This window comes from Stenella coeruleoalba (assembly GCF_951394435.1).
Source record: "Stenella coeruleoalba genome assembly, chromosome: 1".
NCBI lineage: Eukaryota > Metazoa > Chordata > Mammalia > Artiodactyla > Delphinidae > Stenella > Stenella coeruleoalba.
The window spans coordinates 27,936,303-27,955,647 of NC_137169.1; the positions used below are offsets into that span (position 1 = coordinate 27,936,303).

Genomic DNA, 19,345 nt, shown 5'->3' on the forward strand with positions numbered 1-19,345 from the left:
GACTAGACCTTTTATGTACCCAAATTCCCTGGAACTATCTTTTCTTGGCTTCTCTTTTTTTTTTTTTGCGGTACGTGGGCCTCTCACTGTTGTGGCCTCTCCCGTTGTGGAGCACAGGCTCTGGACGCGCAGGCTCAGCGGCCATGGCTCACGAGTCCAGGCGCTCCCGGCATGTGGGATCTTCCCGGACCGGGGCACGAACCCGTGTCCCCTGCATCGGCAGGTGGACTCTAAACCACTGCGCCACCAGGGAGGCCCTCTTGGCTTCTCTTTTGAATTCCTTCTTGTTCTTAACATGGAACTGAAGGGTCTGACGCGTCTTTTAAATTCTGGCTAAGATAACACTTATTTATTTATTTATTTATGGCTTTCTCTCCTCTTTCCTACCCAAAAGTGAAATTAAAGGTGAACAAGAGTAAGCAAAGACCAGCATGGAAACTTCTAGCAATCTCACAGAGAGTTTTCAGCAAAATGTGATGGATTAGGAAACTTCTTAGTTTCAAAACAGCTACCAAGTAACATATAAAAGTTAAAGTGACACACAAAAGTTATTATCTCATTATCCTGTAATTTTATGAGTTGCTCCTTTGCATTTGAATATATCTCATCATGGGGAATGCCTTTCAGGAAGCAAATTCTTTGTATTTCTTTCTTATATGATTGCCCCGAAGCTATCATTATAACTCCATTAGGGCAATTTTTCTCCATCTGAGGGTGGGGCACTGGAATGGATGAAGAGGAATGGATCAAGCCCTCATTTTCTTCAGCCATCTTCAGCTCTGGTTTCAGGGCAAGATAGACCCAAATCTCCTTCCCAATTTTCTGCTTAGAGAATAAGATGCTCATGCTTTGAGTCAGATTCTCAAAGTTCCTTCGGTGGAGGTGAATGAGGACACACAATATTTGCAAACCATCACACATCTTCAGAGGATAATTACAGTATTCTTGAAATATCATGAACTTTCATTTTTAATCTTCTAGATTAAAATGAATTTATTTCTTGTTTCGAAGACAGCTTGGTGCATTGAAAACCCTGGAGGGTTGATACTCAAGTCTTGATTCTAATTTCACACCAACCTCTACATGCTTTGGGGCAAATTACTTCCCCTGACCAGGCTGCACTTTTACCATTGGGAACTTCACAGTAGATGGTTCCTGAGATCCTTCTCGATTTAGATATTCAAAGGACAAATTACTACCGGGGAAATTATCTCCAGTTGTTTGTTCAGTCTTCAAAATCACCAAAGGATTTGGCTTTGACATTAGGCTATCAAAGTTGGCCCTTAATAGTCTATGTCCTGTGCTTCAGATCGGGCTGTCTAAAGGCAGGCAAGCTGGATCTTCTTGAGATGACTGGCTTGTTCCCTCATTGCTTGGGATTCTTCACATTCAGAGGTCCACTGTGAACCTCAGCTCACCACCATCTTCCCCTTACAATGGTATCTCTGCAGTCAAGTGTAAGATGGTGATCTGGACCCCTCACTGACATTTCACCCAATACTCCAGACAGCCCTTTTACTAATTTCTTTCATTCCTCCTTCATCACTGAGTCATGGTCCCTTTAAGGGAGCGGCCATAGTTGAGTAGTGGGAGCAGCTGCTGGCTGCAAAAAGACTTGCAGGATTTGGCCTACCCTGGGCCACTCAACGCGCACGCTCGGGACCGGGGGCTTGGTGGGAAAGGAAGGAGGGGCTTAGGGTGCGCCTGCGCATCAAGGGCGCGCGCAAGGGGCTGGTTTGGTGATCCCTTTAAGAAACCGCAGGCGGAGGAATTTCTCTGAGAGAAAATAATCCTACTCACGGGGCCCCTTGGAGGCCATTAACCCCCCGAGTCCCGGCCCCCCCCCCCTTTCCCGGGCAGGCCCTACCGCCTACGCGCGCACCCGTGGGATCTCAAGATCTCCGACCCGGCGCGCGGCATCCGCCCCCTCCCCACTGTAAGCGCCAGGCTCGGCCAGGTCCGGGGAAGCTGCCGCGAGGCGGCCGTGCCTGCAGTGTGGGCGGGGGCCGGGGGCCCGAGAGGTTCCGCCGCCACAGCGCTGGGAGCCGCAGTGGTTCCGAGCGGGGCTCAACATGGCGGAGAGAGAGGTGGAGTCCAGCCCCCGAAAGAGGGTAGGTGAGGTGAGGCAGAACTCGGGCGGCGGGCGGCGGGGGGCGGGGCGGGGGCCGCGTCTCGGGGCCGGGGCCGGGAATGGGCCATGCGTAGTCTCGTGGAGGGGTCGCCGAGGCCCGGTTGGGGAAAGGTTGCGGGCAGGACTGAGGCAACCTTGGGTCTGGAGCGCGCTTAGAGTGGTCCTTCGGCAGGTGGGACAAAGATTTGCTGCTGGTTGGGAGGGGGAGGGGCGGGGGCTGTTGTTTGGGTTTCTTTATTTTTCCAACACTGGGGGTGGGTTATTTGGGTCAGGGGAGGGAAGGTGTCAGATACTTAAGTGCATCTTTGGTGAACCAGAGTCTGGAAGTTTAACAGGAGAGAGGTCAGGTGGGGGTGGTGGTGGCGGGAATGAGTGGTGGAGGGGTCTTCGGTGATACCATCGCGAATTCATTTTCCTGCCTCCTTTCCACTCCCCCCCCCACCAACCGTTATCAAGACCAAGGTGGAGGTGGTGCTCTTACCTGAGAAGAAGTGGGGTCGTTGGCATGCCCTGATGTATGAGAAAGATTTTGGCAACTATGAATGTCATTTTCTAGTCTAGCCCCTTTACCAACATTTAAGAACGGGGAAGAGTGTGACAAGTTTTGTCATATCAAGGATGTACCCAAACAACCTGCAGAGGCGAAGCCAATTCCACATAGTTGTTGAGTGCCTTTTAAAGTTTGTCTTGAAACTTTTCTTATTTAATTCTGAGTGATTTTTTTTTTTCAGATGGAGAATAATACAGTACTGTCGATTGAGCAGTATTTTTAGATTTTTTCTTTTACCCCCCGCCGCCCTCCCGCTTAGCGTGTTAAGCAGTAAGTTTACTACCAGGAATCTTCCTTTTTGTGAATGGTATCAAAATGAAGTTAGTGTTAAGCTAACTGCCTAAAAAATTACTGCGTAATCTTTATTGAGAACGCCCTTTCGATTTATCATAAAGTTAGCAATCTCATATAGATAATACAACTAACATTTTGAGTGCTTACCATGTGCCTGGCACTGTGCTTTATAGGAAGAATTAAACCTCACATTTACTATGTAAAACACATTTTGCAGATGAGGAAATGTAGGCGTAGAGGGGTTAAATAGTTAAGATCAGATAGTTAAGAGGTTGAGCTGGGATTTGAATCCATGTTTGTCCCAACTACGGTGCTTGTTTTGCATGCCACATAGTTTTTAAAATCTGTGTTTCTCTCCTTAAAAGCTTAAATGGTAAATAACGAGGGAATTGTCAAGCAGTATTTTTTCCACAATTGATTAGGAAAATATTTTCAACTACATAGCTGAAAAAATTTACAGGGAGTGTCCACAGTATCCACCATCTAGAGTCTACCGTTAACATTTTACTATACTTGTTTTATCACGTATTAATCCACATTTACCTCTTTATTCATCAGTTCTTATTTTAATGCATTTCACTGTAGTATTGAGCAATTAAAATTTATTGTTGATAGTCTTAGGTTTATAAAATTTTAGATCTTCCTCATGCAATAATTAGATCTTCCTCATACATAGGACAAATTAAGCCATGTGATAGTATGTCCAAATAGTTCACTTAGTATAAATATTGGTTATGGAATGCATGTGTTTTGAAAATTTAAATTGTTCTTCATGCTGTGAGCCAGTTTTAAACTGGATCCTCATTATGCTTGAGTGAAGGCGTATGGCATGTGGTCCACCAATTAAAATATAAAGAATAAATTATTTTAGATGTGTAATGTTTATTCAAGGAGGTCTCTGAATCCAGTTAATACTAGTGCTGTTGTCATTCACAGTATAAGATAGAATGTTTTAGAAAACATCTGTGTGCTTTGGTAACAAATTCAACTAGATATTAAATACTTCTTTCTCTTCTAATATACTTAAAAGGTGCCACACTGGTAGCAGTCTAAACTTTTATTATTATTTTATTTTATTTTATTTTTTTTTTGCGGTACGCGGGCCTTTCACTCCTGTGGCCTCTCCCGTTGCGGAGCACAGGCTCCGGACGCGCAGGCTCAGCGGCCATGGCTCGCGGGCCCAGCCGCTCCACGGCATGTGGGATCTTCCCGGACCGGGGCAAGAACCCGTGTCCCCTGCATCGGCAGGCGGACTCCCAACCACTGTGCCATCAGGGAAGCCCTAAACTTTTATTATATTTTAACAGTATGTAATATACAGAGCACTCGTACAGGTTTTCCCCATTATTTTACCAGTTTCATTGTGGAGGAAGGTTACAGTCAGTGTCTTTTAGGCTCCATAATCCATTTTGGTTTTGATAGTTTGGTTAGAATGTTCAGTAGAGTTGTCTTAAATGGTACACATGGTGCATGTGCTTTTTTCCTTCATTTTTCGTCTGTGCCTGTGCTTAAACTCCACGTGGATTCCATATGTGTACTCCAAGCAGATTAGTGGGGACTGTGTACAAAAGTACAGTATCTTATAAAATAGTCTGCCTTGAGGTAGTTAGGCCTAGATAATAAGTTTAGATTATTTAATCTGAAGTTTCATTGATGACATGGTATTGTATTTATGATGCTTACTGCCTTTGACTTTTATAATCATAAGTCACAAAAAATTGTTGAGTACCTGTGCTAGTTCATGAACTATATGCTAGGCATTGTGCTGTGGTATATGGTATTTATGATAATTTAGAATTATATATTCTGACTCTTCTGCTATATTGTGAACTCCATAAGGGTAGGGCCATTATATGCTTTTTGCATCTCCAACACCTATGACCTTCACATAATAGGAACTCAAAAATGGATTTTTGGTAAGAAAAGTTTACCTGTTGCATTAGAGGCTCTATGGCTTGGGTACCAAGTTATCTGGTTTGTAATTCTGGGACCTTCAGTTATCTTTCATATCACCCTTTACACCCTAAATTCTCTTCTGAGAATCCAGATTTAAGGATCTTGTGATCGTTCTGGATTACGGTTAGATGGGAGAGTGTGTTTTAAAACCATTGAGTTAACAACCTTAAACTCTTTGTAGGTCTGCCTGGTGTCTTATGTTTGTCGGCACTTAGGACAATAGGTATTAATTAGGTAAGATTGATTTGATTGTATTCAGACTATATCTGAATGCCAGTCTCTCAGTTTGTGAACACGGGGAAGCTGAATATGTGGGTGGGTGAGCACTACATCCATCTATCATCTCTGCCTTAGAAAGAACCAAGTTCAAATGAAGGCCAATATATATATATTTTTTTAAGACACTGAGGTTTTTTATTTTGTTGTGGACCATTTTTAAAGTCTTTATTGAATTTTGTTACAATATTGTTTCTGTTTTATGTTGTTTTGGTTTTTTGGCTATGAGGTATGTGGGATCTTAGCTCCCTGACCAGGGATCAAACCCGCACCCCCTGCATTGGAAGGCGAAGTCTTAACCACTGGACCACCAGGGAAGTCCCTGAAAGCCAGTATTATACACACACACTCACACTCTCTTACTTTAAAGTCAGGATACTTTTGAGATATTATTTATGTGTTTTTTAAAGACTGTAAAATTTTTATTTTCTGAAATAAGTTTTAAAATTCATTGCGTAGGCTTGTAAGTAGAGGGGTTATTTTATGCATGGTTATTATAATAAACTGTTAGAAGCATGAGATCTAACTAAATCTGGTGGCCATATTTTTTTGTGAAATCCCTTTATCTTTTCAAAGGTTACATACAAAATAATAATAACTTTTGTAAATGTATGTGTTATTACCTGGTCTAGTAAGTTGTGTCCATTTTCATACTTAAACTTTTCTGTATGTTAAATTTGAGGTATATGTATTTGGCATGCTTAATAGAAAGAGAAAGCATATGTATAAGTAGTATGCTTCCATTTTTGTAAAAACAAAGTGATCTTTCTTCCTCACATATGTGTCTATACTTGTATATGTATGAGCTTGGAGAAACTTGTGGAGGACACATGTCAGGCTGTTACCATTGATTACCTTCAGCAGGTGGGGATGAGAAAGGAAAGTGAGACTAAGGGGCAGAATTTTGCAAAATGGAAAAATACTCGGGGTATAATATTAAGTGAAAATGTAATCTACTTTGTTATTGTAAGTATGTAAAAATTGAAAGTGCATGTTGACAGGGATAGAAAATAACATGAACAAATGAAAACATTGACTTTACTACTGATGGAATTATGGAGTTTTGTTTTGGATTTCTGTTATTTTAATATTTTATAATAAAATAATTGCAAAAGGTTTATCCCTCTTAATTCCTTAATGAACTTTTTATCTTTTGGCTAAATGTGTTGCTTAAAAACATGGTGGTACATATCATTAAAAATATTTGCAGATCATGTGTACATAGTGTAAGTTATCTACTTTAAGAATGCATTGGCTCTTCGTATAGAGAGCATTTCGAAGAGACCATTCTAGTGTTGACAGTGATCCTGTATTGTTTTCACAGTGCCCCTCTTGTAACTAGCAGAGGCTTCTGTAAATAACGATAATACCTGGTATTTATAAACATTTTAATTTCCAGTCATTCTAAATATTTTATATGTAGTATGTTTTTTAATCCTCATTAATTCCATAAATAGTAGTTACTATTATTGTCCCATTTTATAAATGAGGAAACCGCAGCACAGAGAGAGCTCAAGGTCATGATATAATAGGCTAAACCAGGATCAAGTACCATTTGAAAAACTGTACTGTTTGATAAACAGTATAGGTTAGAATTCATTATAATAACATGCAGTAATTAAAAAATATACATTAGTTATTAATATATATGATATATAGTAATATGTGTAAATAATAGTATAGGTTCAGAATTCATTATTTGGAATTTTTGGTTGTTAAAATAATATTGAATTAGGGACTTCCCTGGTGGTCCAGTTGTTAAGACTCCGCACTTCCTCTGCAGAGGGCGCCGGCTTCGATCCGTGGTTGGGGAACTAAGATCCTGCGTGCTGCGCGGTGCGGCCTCCCCCGAAAAAAACCAGGAAGAAACAAAACAAAAAACATTGAATTATATTTAAATCAAATCGATGTAAATTACTTCTCAGGAAGCATCAAATTAACTTTCTGCCTATGGAATATATGAGATAACCTTAAAACATATGCAGTTCACATGTTTATTTTTAAGAAATATATACCAAATATTTTAAAACTATGATTCATTTTAAAGATAAAGCTATGTGCTTCCTTTGAAAATGGAATGATTTTATTATATACTAAAGAGAATATAAATAGATAAATGTACAATTGCAATTTCTCTGGATATTTAGAAGATATTTTTGAGTTCTGTATTAGGAGACCAACTTTTAAAGAAGACTAACTACTACTACTTTTTAAAAAAGACTGATATTTCCCTTAAATATTCTGATTATTTTACTATGAGTTAACAGTATGTAATTATTTTAGCAAAAGAAAGAAAAAGAAAGCATTTTAACATAGTATTGGGCTCTACCATACAAAGTTGCTAATATTTGACGTACAGAAATGCCTTTTCATATGGCTCAACCCAATAGTAAGAGCATGGGCTTTTCAAAGTCTGGTTATGTTCATCCTCTGGTATTTAACAATAATATACCCACACTTCCTTTCTTATGCTTAGGGAATACTTATAATGTTATTTTAATTTCATTCTTATCGTTCTGGCCTCCCAGAATCTTGAGTTAGCTGCCTTCCTGCCTTTGACCAAAGACAGTACCTGAACAAACCTTTTTTGTCCAACATATAGGCTACCCACTAATCTTTGAGGTCAAAGATCATATGTGTTCATCTTTCTTTACATTTCCCAAAATGTCTTACAAATTTATATATATACACTCACATGCATACTACACATTTATAGGCAAAATTAAAAAACTTTGTTTCACAATTCCATATCAATATAGAATATAAAATATAGATTGGTACAATAAACCCCATGTTCTTAATACCCAGTTTTGACAACTAAACAGTTATTAACATTTTGCCATTCCTGTCTCATCCAACTTCTTCCTTCATTTCTCTTTTCCTTTCTTTCTTTGATTAAATAACTTCAAAGAAATCTTAGGTATCACATCATTTAATCTATAAATACTTCTGTATGTATTTCTAACAGATAATTAAAAAGAAATACAACCACAATACTATCATACCTAACAAAATTAAGAGTTTCTTAATCCAGTTCAGATTTCTCTGATTCTTTAAATGTCTTTTTACAATTGGTTTGTTTAAGTCGCTATCCAAATGAGATTTACCATTTCATTTGGTTTATATGTCTCTTAAGTTTCTGTTAACTTTAACCATCCCCCCCATCCCCTGTCCCCTATAGCCCCTGCACTTTTTCTCATGCTATTTATTTGTTTAAAAAAACTAGCTTATTTGTCCAGGAGAATTTACCGCATTCTGGTTTTGGCTGATCGAATTCTCGTGGTGTTTAACGCGTTCAATTACCCTTCATATTTTCCACAAAATAGTTAGATATAGAGCAGTGGTTCTCTATTTTGGCTGAAACATTAGAATTACGTGGCGAGCTCTTAAATATCCTGATTCCTAGGTCAATTAAATCAGAATTCATAGGGTGGATTCTAGGCATCAGTATTTTAAAAAGTTTCCCAAGTGATTTCAGTCTGCAGCCAAGGTTGAGAACTTGAATTGGTAGAGCTTTATGAGATTTAGGTTCAGTTTCTTTGGAAAGAAAAATTCATAAATAGAGTGATTGTATAATTTATTTCCCATCAGACAATTTTAAGAATGAAAGGGTGTGCTATTTAATAATTACAGTGGGACAATAGCCATGAACTGGGACTGTCCTGTACTAATTAGGACGTATAGTCACTCTATTAGGTGATGCTGCAAATTCTTAATTGCATCATTCTAGGAGGCAACTAAACAGTTATCGATATTTTGCCATTCCTGTTTCATCTAACTTCTTCCTTCCTTTCTTTTTCTTTCTTTCTTTCCTTTCTTTCTTTCCTTGCTCCCTCCCTCCCTTCTTTCCTTCCTTTCTATGAAATAACTTCAAAGAAGTCTCAGGTATCACATCATTTAATCTATAAGTACTTCTGTATGTATTTCTAACATAAGAATTAAAGAAAAATACAACCACAGTACTGTTATACCTAACAAAATTAAGAGTTCCTTAATCCAGTTCAGATTTCTTTGATCCTTTAAATGTCTTTTTACAATTGGTTTGTTTAAATCACTATCCAAATGAGATTTACCATTTCATTTGTTTTATATGTGTCACACTTAGTGATACTAAAATTGATCAGTTTAGGTTCTGTCAGCAGAATCCAACATAGTTCTTAACTTTTCACCTAATGGATTTATCAGCCATTGATGATTGTTGCCTACATCCACTATTTCATTAGAAGAGTGATTTTCTATCATCTCTCCTATATTTATTCACTGAAATTCTTTCATAAAGAGTTCCTTTATCAATTATTTGGTTACCCTGTCAAATCATTTATACAGGAGAAGCAGAATAAATCCTTATTTTTTCCCCTTTGTATACCAGTCTTCAGAAGAATGAATTGATACCTTAGCAAATCCCAAAGTTGAGGTTTGGGAGGGGATACCACTGTGAACTCATGAATTTTAATATAGTTTATATATTTAAATTTATTGTGGTTAGTATTCTTTTTTTTTTTTTTTTTTTTTTACGGTACGCGGGCCTCTCACTGTTGTGGCCTCTCCCGTTGCGGAGCACAGGCTCCAGACACGCAGCCTCAGCGGCCATGGCTCACGGGCCCAGCCACTCTGCGGCATGTGGGATCCTCCCGGACCGGGGCACGAACCCGTATCCCCAGCATTGGCAGGCAGACTCTCAACCGCTGCGCCACCAGGGAAGCCCCCTAGTATTCTTTTTGATGTTTAAATTTGTCAAATTTTTGATCAGTGGGTGTCTGTATTAGTTTCCGAAGGCTGCCATAACAAATTACTACCAACTTGGCTTAAAACAACAGAAATTTGTTATCTCACAGTTCTGGAGGCTGACTGTCTGAAAATAAGGTGTTGGCAAGGTAGTGTTCTCTCTGAAGGCTGTAGGAAAGAATCCTTCCTTGCCTCTTCCAGCTTCTTGTGGATTGATTTGTGTTCCTTGATTTGTGGCAGTATAACTCCAGTTTCTGCCTCCATCTTCACACTGCCGCCTTCTCTCTATGTCTTTCAGTGTCTTCTAAGGATACTCTTCATTGGATTTAGGGTCCATCCTAATTCAGGATGCTCTCATCTCAAGATCCTTGCCTTAATTACATCTGCAAAACCCATTCTGCACACATTCTGAGGTTCTGTGTGGACATGTCTTTTAGGGGCCACAATTCAACCCACTACAGTCCTCCCTTTTGTCCCCAAACTTCATGTCTATTCTGTATGCAAAGTACATTCACCTCATCTCAACACCCTGAAAGTCTCAACTCATTACAACGTGAATTTTTAAGCCCAACTCATCTAATATCATCAGCTCAAAAAGTCCCAAATCTCAGTATCTCAACCATCTAAATTAGGTATAGGTGTGACTCTGGGTATGATCCATCTGGAATAAAATTTCTCTTTATTTGTGGACCTGTGAAACCAGAAAACAAATTTTCTACTTCCAAAATACAATGGTGGGACAAGCATAGCATGGACATTGCTTTTCTAAAAGGAAGAAAATGGAAGGAATAAAGGGATCACTAGTCCTAATCAAGTTCAGAACCCACAAGGACAAGAGAATAATTCTCAAGACCTGAGAATAATTCTCTGTGACTTGATCTTCTGCCCTCTGGGTCCATGAAGGCACTGTAGACCCCTGTTTTGGGCCTGCTTCTCTAGCCTCTGCCTTTGTGTCTGTGGCTCTGTCTTTGGAGTCATTTTTCTTTTTCTTGAAGAGTAGCACTTGTTTGCAGCTGAGTAATTTTATTAGCTCTTTCCTGCCCATAGAATTCCAGAAGTCAGTTTTTTTTTTCCCCACTTTGTCTAGTCTCTGTTCCTTTAAGAACAGTCTGGCCGTGTTTTTTCTGGTTTAATAATGCTCAAAAACCTGTGAGTCTCCTCTATATATTAAGGGTATCCACACAGTTAGAAAAGATAGTTCTTCACAGATCTTTCCTGGATAACCCCATCTCTATTCCTGACTTAAGTTGAGATGATTAATTGGATCCATGAGTCACACACAGTATCTTCAGTAAGTGGTTGCCCAGCTACACCCTTCACCCTCTCCCTAGAGCACACTTTTCTTATAATGGATTTCCTAATTTTAGCATCCTTTGCAATCTAGATAGGCTCAAATCATTAAGAGTTGTTTCCTTTTTGCTTAATGGTTCCTTCTTCAGTTTACCTCTTTCCTTTCCCTTTTTCCTATAAGCAGCAAGGAGTATCCAGGCTCACCTCAACACTTTGCTTAGAAATCTCCAAGTTCATTGCATCCAAGTTCTGCCTTCTACCTAACAGTAGAACACAATTCAGCTGAGTTTTCTGCTCCTTTCTAACAAGGATCACCATCTAGTTCTCAGTAACATATTCTTCATTTCCCTCTGAGATCTCACCAGAAGCACCCTTAACATTTTTTTCCAACATTCTGTTCATAGTATATGTATTCTCTAAAGTAATAGTAGCTTTCTCTTTTTTGCTCCTCACTTCTTCCTGAACCTTCATTAGAATTGGTGAATACAGATATATCTATATTTGTACCAACCATCTCTTCAAGGCAATCTAGACTTTTTCTATCATGCTTCTCAAAATTCATCCACCTTCTACCCATTTCCCAATTCTAAAGTTAGTTCCACATTTTTAGGTATTTATTACAGCAGCACGCCACCTGTATATACCAAAATCTGTATTATTTTCCTAGATTTGGCATACCAAATCACCAGAAACTTGGTGGCTTAAAACAGCAGAAATTTATTTTGCACGGTTCTGGAGGCCAGAAGTCCAAAATCAAGGTGTCAGCAGGACCATGCTGTCTCTGAAGACTCGGGAAGAATCCTTTGTCTCTTCCAACCTCTGGTGGACCCAGGTGTTCTTTGATTTTTGTGGCAGCATTCCTCCAGTTTCTGCCTCCACCTTCACATGGCCTCCTCTCTCTGTTTCTTCTTTTCTGTCTAAGGATGATCTTCATTGGATTTAGGGCCCACCCTAATCCAGGGTGATTTCATCTCAAGATCTTTATATTAATTACATCTGCAAAGAAGTTTATTTCAAAAAGATCACATTCTTAGATTCTGGGTGGACATATCTTTTGGGGGCCACAATTCAGCCTACAACAGGGTCTTTAAGGTTAGTACCTGCATCCTTTTTAAAAATTGTTATTATTTTATATTTAAACAATTACCTTAAAAATTTCTCATGTCTTAAAATATACACAACATAAAATTTATCATTTTAATCATTTAAAGTTTATAATTCAGTGGCATTAAGTACATTAACAATGTTGTGCAACTATCACCACTATTTCATCCCAAACAGAAACTTTGTATGTACATTAAGGCATAACTCTCCGTTGCCTTTCCCTCCAGCCCTTGGTGTGTTTTCTGCCTATTCTAATCAGAATTTGCCTATTCTAGGTATTTCATATAAGTGAAATCATAAATATTTGACCATCGGTGTCTTAGTTCACTTAGCATAATGTTTTCAATATTTATCTATGTTGAAGCATGTATCAGAACTTCATTTTTTTAATGGCCTAATAATAGTCCATTGTATGTATGTAACACATTTTGGTGGCTGTTCCTCTGTCGATTGACGCTTGGGTTGTTTCTACCTTTACGTTGCTGTAACCATTGCCATACAAGTATCTGAGTTTCTGCTTTCAGTTGTTTTGAGTATGTACCAAGAAATGGATTTGCTGGGTCATATAGAAATTCTATGTCTATCTTTTTGAGGAATCACCAGACTGCTTTCCACAGAGACTGCACCGATTTCCATTCTTACTAGCAACGCATGGGGGTTCTGATTTCTCTGCATCCTCTCCAACGCTTGTTCTTTTCTTTTGGTAATAGCTATCCTAGTGGGTGTGAAGTGGCATCTCATTGCGGGTTTTTTCCCCCTGTTTTATTGAGATATAACTGACGTACAGGATTGTATAAGTTTAAGGTGTACAGCATAATGATCTGACTTACATACATCATGAAATGATCATCACAATAAATTTAGTGACCATCCATCATCTCGTATAGATACAAACTTAAATAGAAAAAATTTTTTTTCTTGTGATGAGAACTCTTAGAACTTATTCTGTTAACAACTTTCATGTGTAACATACAGCAGTATTAATTGTATTTATCATGTTGTATTCATTGTAGTTCTGATTTTTTTTCAAGTATAGTTGATTTACAATGTTCAGGTGTACAGTAGAGTGATTCAGTTATACATGTATATAATCTTTTTCAGATTCTTTTCCATTATAGGTTATTACAAGATATTGAATATAATTCCCTGTGCTCTACAGCAGGTCCTTGTTGTTTATCTATTTTATATATGGTAGTATGTATCTGTTAATCCCAAATTCCTAATTTATCCCTTATTGTGGTTTTTTTGTTTGTTTGTTTTGCCCTAGCGACTTGGGGATTTTAGTTTTCCGACCAGGGATTGAAGCTGGGCCCTTGGCAGTGAGAGCAGAATCTTTTTTTAAAATAAATTTTATTTATTTATTTATTTTTGGTTGTGTTGGGTCTTGGTTGCTGTGCGTGGGTTTTCTCTAGTTGCGACGAGCGGGGGCTGTTTTTTGTTGCGGTCCACGTGCTACTCATTGTGGTGGCTTCTCTTGTTGCAGAGCATGGACTCTAGGTGCGTGCGGTTTAGTAGCTGTGGCTTGTGGGCTCTAGAATTCAGGCTCAGTAGTTGTGGCACACGGGCTTAGTTGCTCCACAGCATATGGGATCCTCCCAGACCAGGGATTGACCCCATATCCCCTGCATTGGCAGGAAGATTCTTAACCACTGTGCCACCAGGGAAGTCCCAAGAGCACGGAGTCTTAACCACTGGACTGCCAGGGAAGTCCCTTGTTTACACTGTTTTGATTACTGTAGCTTTGTAGGAAGTTTGAAATTGGAAAGTGTAAGTCCTCCAACTTTGTTTTTTTTTCAAGATTGTTTTGGCTACTTGGGGTCTTTTAAAATTCCGCATGAAATTTAGGATTTTTTTCTGTTTCTGTGAAAAGTGCCATTTGAATTTTGATAGGGATTGCATTGAATCTGTCAGTCTCTTGGGAAGTATTTTTCATCCCAACACTATTAAATGTCCCAATAAATGGGATGTCTTCCAATTTATTTAGGTCTTCTTTAATTTCTTTCAGCGATGTTTTGTACAAGTCTCGCAGTGTGTAAGTCTTACACCTCCTTGGTTAAATTTTTCGAAGTATCAGTGAGTGTAATACACCACATTGATAGAATGAAGGAAAGAAACACATGATCATGTTTGTTGATATAGGAAAAAAAAGCATTTGAAAAAAAACCAACACCTTTTATAAAAGCACTCAAGAAACTAGGAATAGAAGGGAACTTTCTCAACATGATAAAGGCCATATATGAAAAATCGTAGCTAACATCATATTTGATGATGAAAGACTGAAAATTTTTCCCCTCAGAATAGGAATAAGACAAGGATACCCTATTTTGGCATTTCTACTCAATGTATATGAAGTTTTAGCCTGAGCAGTTAGGCAAGAAAGAAATGAAAGACATCCAAATTGGAAAGAAAGAAGTAAAACTGTATTTACAGAGGACATGATCATGTATGTAGAAACTTCTAAAAATCTACCCCCCCACCAAAATCAAACCCTGTGGGAAATTCAAAAAAGTTCAGGGTAAAAAAATCAACACAAAAAAATCAGTTGTATTTCAATACACTAGTAATGAACAATCCTGAAAGGAAATCAAGAAAATGATTTCATTTATATTAGCATCAAGAAGAATAAAATACTTAGGCGCCTGTATCCTTTTGACTTAACTCCAGTTGTCCTTGAAAGAGTCTTCCCTTTTTGGCCAAAAAGATGTTTCTAGGCTCATCCTATACATTACCATTTCAGATTTGGAATTAACTCCAAGAACTTCCTTTCAGTGGGAAATGGTAGTTATAGACTACAGTTTGAACTCAGGCAAGTCTTTTGACTTTGGAGTTTTTTTGAGATGGTATCAGCTGTATATTTCCCATTCACTGCTCAACCACATCTGCTTTTCCTTCTGTTTCACCACTGAAATTCTCTTATTTTTAAAAAAATTTTTATTGGAGTATATGGTTGCTTTACAATGTTGTGTTAGTTTCTACTGTACAGCAGAGTGAATCAGCTATATGTATACATATATCCCCTCTTTTTTGGATTTCCTTCCCATTTAGGTCACCGCAGAGCATTTAGTAGAGTTCCCTGTGCTATACAGTAGATTCTCATTAGTTATCCATTTTATACATAGTATCAGTAGTATATATATGTCAATCCAATCTCCCAATTCATCCCACCCCTCGGAAATTCTCTTTAAGGTCACTGAAATGATCTAATAATCACCAAATCTAATTGATGCTTTTTCAGAACTTTCCTTTTTTTTAAAAAAAAATATTTTTTTATCTTATTTTTGGTTGCGTTGGGTCTTTGTTGCTGCGCGTGGGCTTTCTCTAGTTGTGGTGAGCGGGGGCTACTCTTCCTTGTGGTGCGTGGGCTTCTCATCGCAGTGGCTTCTCTCCTTCTGGAGCATGGACTCTAGGCAGGCAAGCTTCAGTAGTTGTGGTGGGCGGGCTCAGTAGTTGTGGTGCATGGGCTTAGTTGCTCCGCGGCATGTGGCATCTTCCCGGACTAGGGTTTGAACCCTTGTCTCCTGCATTAGCAGGCGGATTCTTAACCACTGCGCCACCAGGGAAGCCCCTCCTTTTTTGATCTTTGTTAGACATCTGACCCTATTGCCCACTCCTTCCTTGAAACTTCTTTATTTATAAGAAGGCATTCGCATGGTTCTTCTCTTGAATTGCTGCTTTTCAGTCATTTTGACTCTTTGTTTGCCCAGTAGGACTTGTTCCCTCAGCCTGCATTTTTCTTGGGTAATCCCTTCTACAGTGATTTTAACCACTACCCATTAAATACATTATGTGATTTCCTTTCTTCTTTGCTCCCCTGTTGTCTCTAAAACTCAGAATCAGTGTTTTCAAATGTGAGCTTTGACTTGTATTTTGATGTCTTACAAATATTGCTAAGTCATTATGCCTAAAATGGAAGAACTCTCTGTATCCTTGACAAGTACTTACTCTCCCAAATAGTGCTTTGTTCCTTCTTAACCTGTTTTTCTTCCTGTGTTATCTCACCCAAGTTAGAAACTCTGAGTTATCTTGCTTCTTCCCTTTCTCTTATTAATCCAGTTTTTGTTTTTGTTTATTTATTTATGGCTGTGTCGCATCTTCATTGCTGCGCTCGAGCTTTCTCTAGTTGTGGTGAGCGGGGCTACTCTTTGTTGCGGTGCGCGGGCATCTCATTGTGGTGGCTTCTCTTGTTGTGGAGCACGGGCTCTAGGCGTGCGGGCTTCAGTAGTTGTGGCTCGCGGGTTTTAGAGCGCAGGCTCAGTAGCTGTGGCGCTCAGGCTTAGTTGCTCTGCAGCATGTGGGATCTTCTTGGACCAGGGCTCAAACCCGTATCCCTTGCATGGGCAGGCGGATTCTTAATCACTGCACCACCGGGGAAGTCCATTAATCCAGTTTTAATTGGTAAGTCTTGTTGAGATTATCTGATATGATTTTAATTAAATTAATTAATAAAAATTAAATTTATTTTTAAAAATTTATTTTGGCTGCTTCGGGTCTTAGTTGCGGCACGTGGGATCTTTTGTTGTGGCGTGCGGGCTTAGTTGCCCTGCAGCATGTGGGATCTTAGTTCCCCAAGCAGGGATCAAACCCGCGTTCCCTGCATTGGAAGGCGAATTCTTACCCACTGGACCACCAGGGAAGTCCCATGATTTTTTTTTTTTTAAATAAATTTATTTATTTTTTGGCTGTGTTGGGTCTCTGTTGCTGTGCGGGGGCTTTCTCTAGTTGCGGCGAGCGGGATCTACTCTTTGTTGTGGTGCGCAGGCTTCTCACTGTGGTGGCTTCTCTTGTTGCAGAGCATGGGCTCTAGGCACGCAGGCTTCAGTAGTTGTGGCATACAGCTTCAGTAGTTGTGGCGCACGGGCTTAGTTGCTCCGTGGCATGTGGGATCTTCCTGGACCAGGCATCGAACCTGTGTCCCCTGCATTGGCAGGTGGATTCTAAACCACTGTGCCACCAGGGAAGTCCCAACTCTCATTTTTTTATAAGGTGAATGATCCAGAAATACTAAGTTTTCAATCTTGTTGAAAGTCTTGGAAGTCCCAAGTCCCATGATTTTTAAAACTTTATTTCTCCTGCCACCACCCTAGTTCTGGTACTTGTTTTACGTGCTTTGTCTTTTTACTTTCCTTGCCTTCACGACTCGTTTTCCCTTTCCGTTCTCTACTGTTTCCTCTACCCCATTCATTTTATGCGTTGGAGACTGATTTATCTTCAGAAATGAAAATCTGTTCATCTGTAAGGTAACACATTGGCTCCCCCACTACTATTCTAATTCTCCAAGATAGGTCCTCTTTGGATTCTCTCCCTGTGGCAAGCGGCAGGTTGCCTCACAGCTCTTACTCTCATCCTAGTTTACTTTTCCTTCATGGGAGAGTTTCTTTTTGGTTATCTCTGCTACTATCATGTTAGCTTTGGTAGGGGTTCTGCTTGGGCTCTGCAGCCCAAATGTGGAGACAGGATCTTTGCTTAATTCCACCCAACACAGCTGAGATCAGGATCAGGCTATGACTTTTACACAAGGCTATTAAAAGTTTAGCATAGTAGGAGGGAATTAGAAAACAAATACAACTGGCTCTTATATATGGCTGATCTAGGAGAAATGGGCAACATTTATCTACTAAGCCTTCAGCTTGTCTAGTGAGCAGAGGATATCTTTTCTTTGGAACTTGGAAGCAGTTTGACATCTGGGGGAAAGAACTCATTCCCCCGTCCTTCTAAGGAGCTAACATCCTGAACTATAATTTCTTGTTTTTTGGCTGACTAACATTAAGAATAGCAGTGCACTTCAGGAGATTCAGTCTCCTTTCTTCGGAGATGTAGTGTCTTATTAGTCTTTGGCCCCAGTGGAGCAAATAGAACAACATTAGTGTAAGAGAGATTGGTTCATTCAACAAATACTTAAGACACATTTCACACATGGTTTTAGGTGCTAGAGAAATAATAATGAACAAAAGAAAAAGAAAGTCAAGGTTTGTGCTAATGGGGGGGCAAGATAGAAAATAAACAAGAAATTGATAAAGTAATTTCAGGTAGTGAAGAACATAAGAGAGCACAGGATAATATGATAGTTAGTGATTGGGGTGGGAAGAAACAATGTTAGATATTTCTCTGAGAAGCAGTTTGTGGTATTAAATATGAGCTCTTAAAAAGATTCCTTTAACTCCTGTGTGCAGGATGAACTTCAGGGAGCAAGGTGGGCAACAGGGTCAGTTAGGAGGCTCTTTGGCTGTAATGCTTGTGTGAAGGTAACCATTGTTTGGGGTAGGTGGAGATGGTGAGAATTGGTTGTGATACATTTTAGAGATGGAGTCAATAGGACTTGTTGATGGATGAATGTAGAAAAATAAAGAAGACTGCTGACCCCTAGGTTTTCACCTTGTTAAACTAGATAGTTGGTGGCACTATAAACTGAGGTGGGAAAACTGGAAAAGAATATACGTAGTAATGGGGATGAAGGAGGAAACTATTATTTCTTTATATAACAACTTCATTATAAAGTGTAGGTTAGAGTTTCTCAGTCTCAATAACATTGGCGTTTTGGACCACGTAATTGTTTGGGGCAGGGCGAATTGTTCTGTGCATTGTGGATGTTTAGCAGCATACCTGCTCTCTATCAACTACATGCCAGTAGCCCTCATTCCCCATTTGTGAGAACTAAAAATACCTCCAGGCACGGCGAGATGTCTCCTGAGGGGCAAAATTGCCCCTGGTCGAGTACCAGTTCTCTAGATATTTTTACTATATATCCTAAAGACCTGTCCAAATTGTTCCAACTACTTCTCATTCCATTCTCTAATAGAAATTCTGATAATACAGCCACATTGATTGACAGGCCATTTTTTCTTAACCTTCGTGCCTTTTTAAAAATCATAATATTTCATTCAGGCATAACTACTACTTACATAATTTTGTTTCCTGAATTTTTTTAACCTAAATTTTTGTCCTAAGCACTGCTTCTGTTATTAAAAATATACTTAACATAATTTTAATGACATTGTAATATTCTTTCCTACAGATAAACC

At 39.2% G+C, this 19,345-nt stretch overlaps 1 protein-coding gene across 4 annotated transcripts in view; it reads left to right on the forward strand.

Moving 5' to 3' along the window:
* Positions 1-1,701: 1,701 nt before the first annotated feature.
* The window catches only part of ZMYM4 (zinc finger MYM-type containing 4), a 175,316-nt gene continuing 157,672 nt past the window's right edge, over positions 1,702-19,345 (forward strand). For 3 of the 4 annotated variants that reach the window (XM_079917190.1, XM_079917191.1, XM_079917193.1), the window contains exon 1: positions 1,705-2,111. In XM_079917190.1, the coding sequence (XP_079773316.1) occupies positions 2,073-2,111 (39 nt within the window). In that variant the 5' untranslated portion in view covers positions 1,705-2,072. Of the gene's footprint in view, positions 2,112-19,345 lie in introns of all 4 variants that reach the window. The other variant, XM_079917194.1, reaches the window with a different exon arrangement.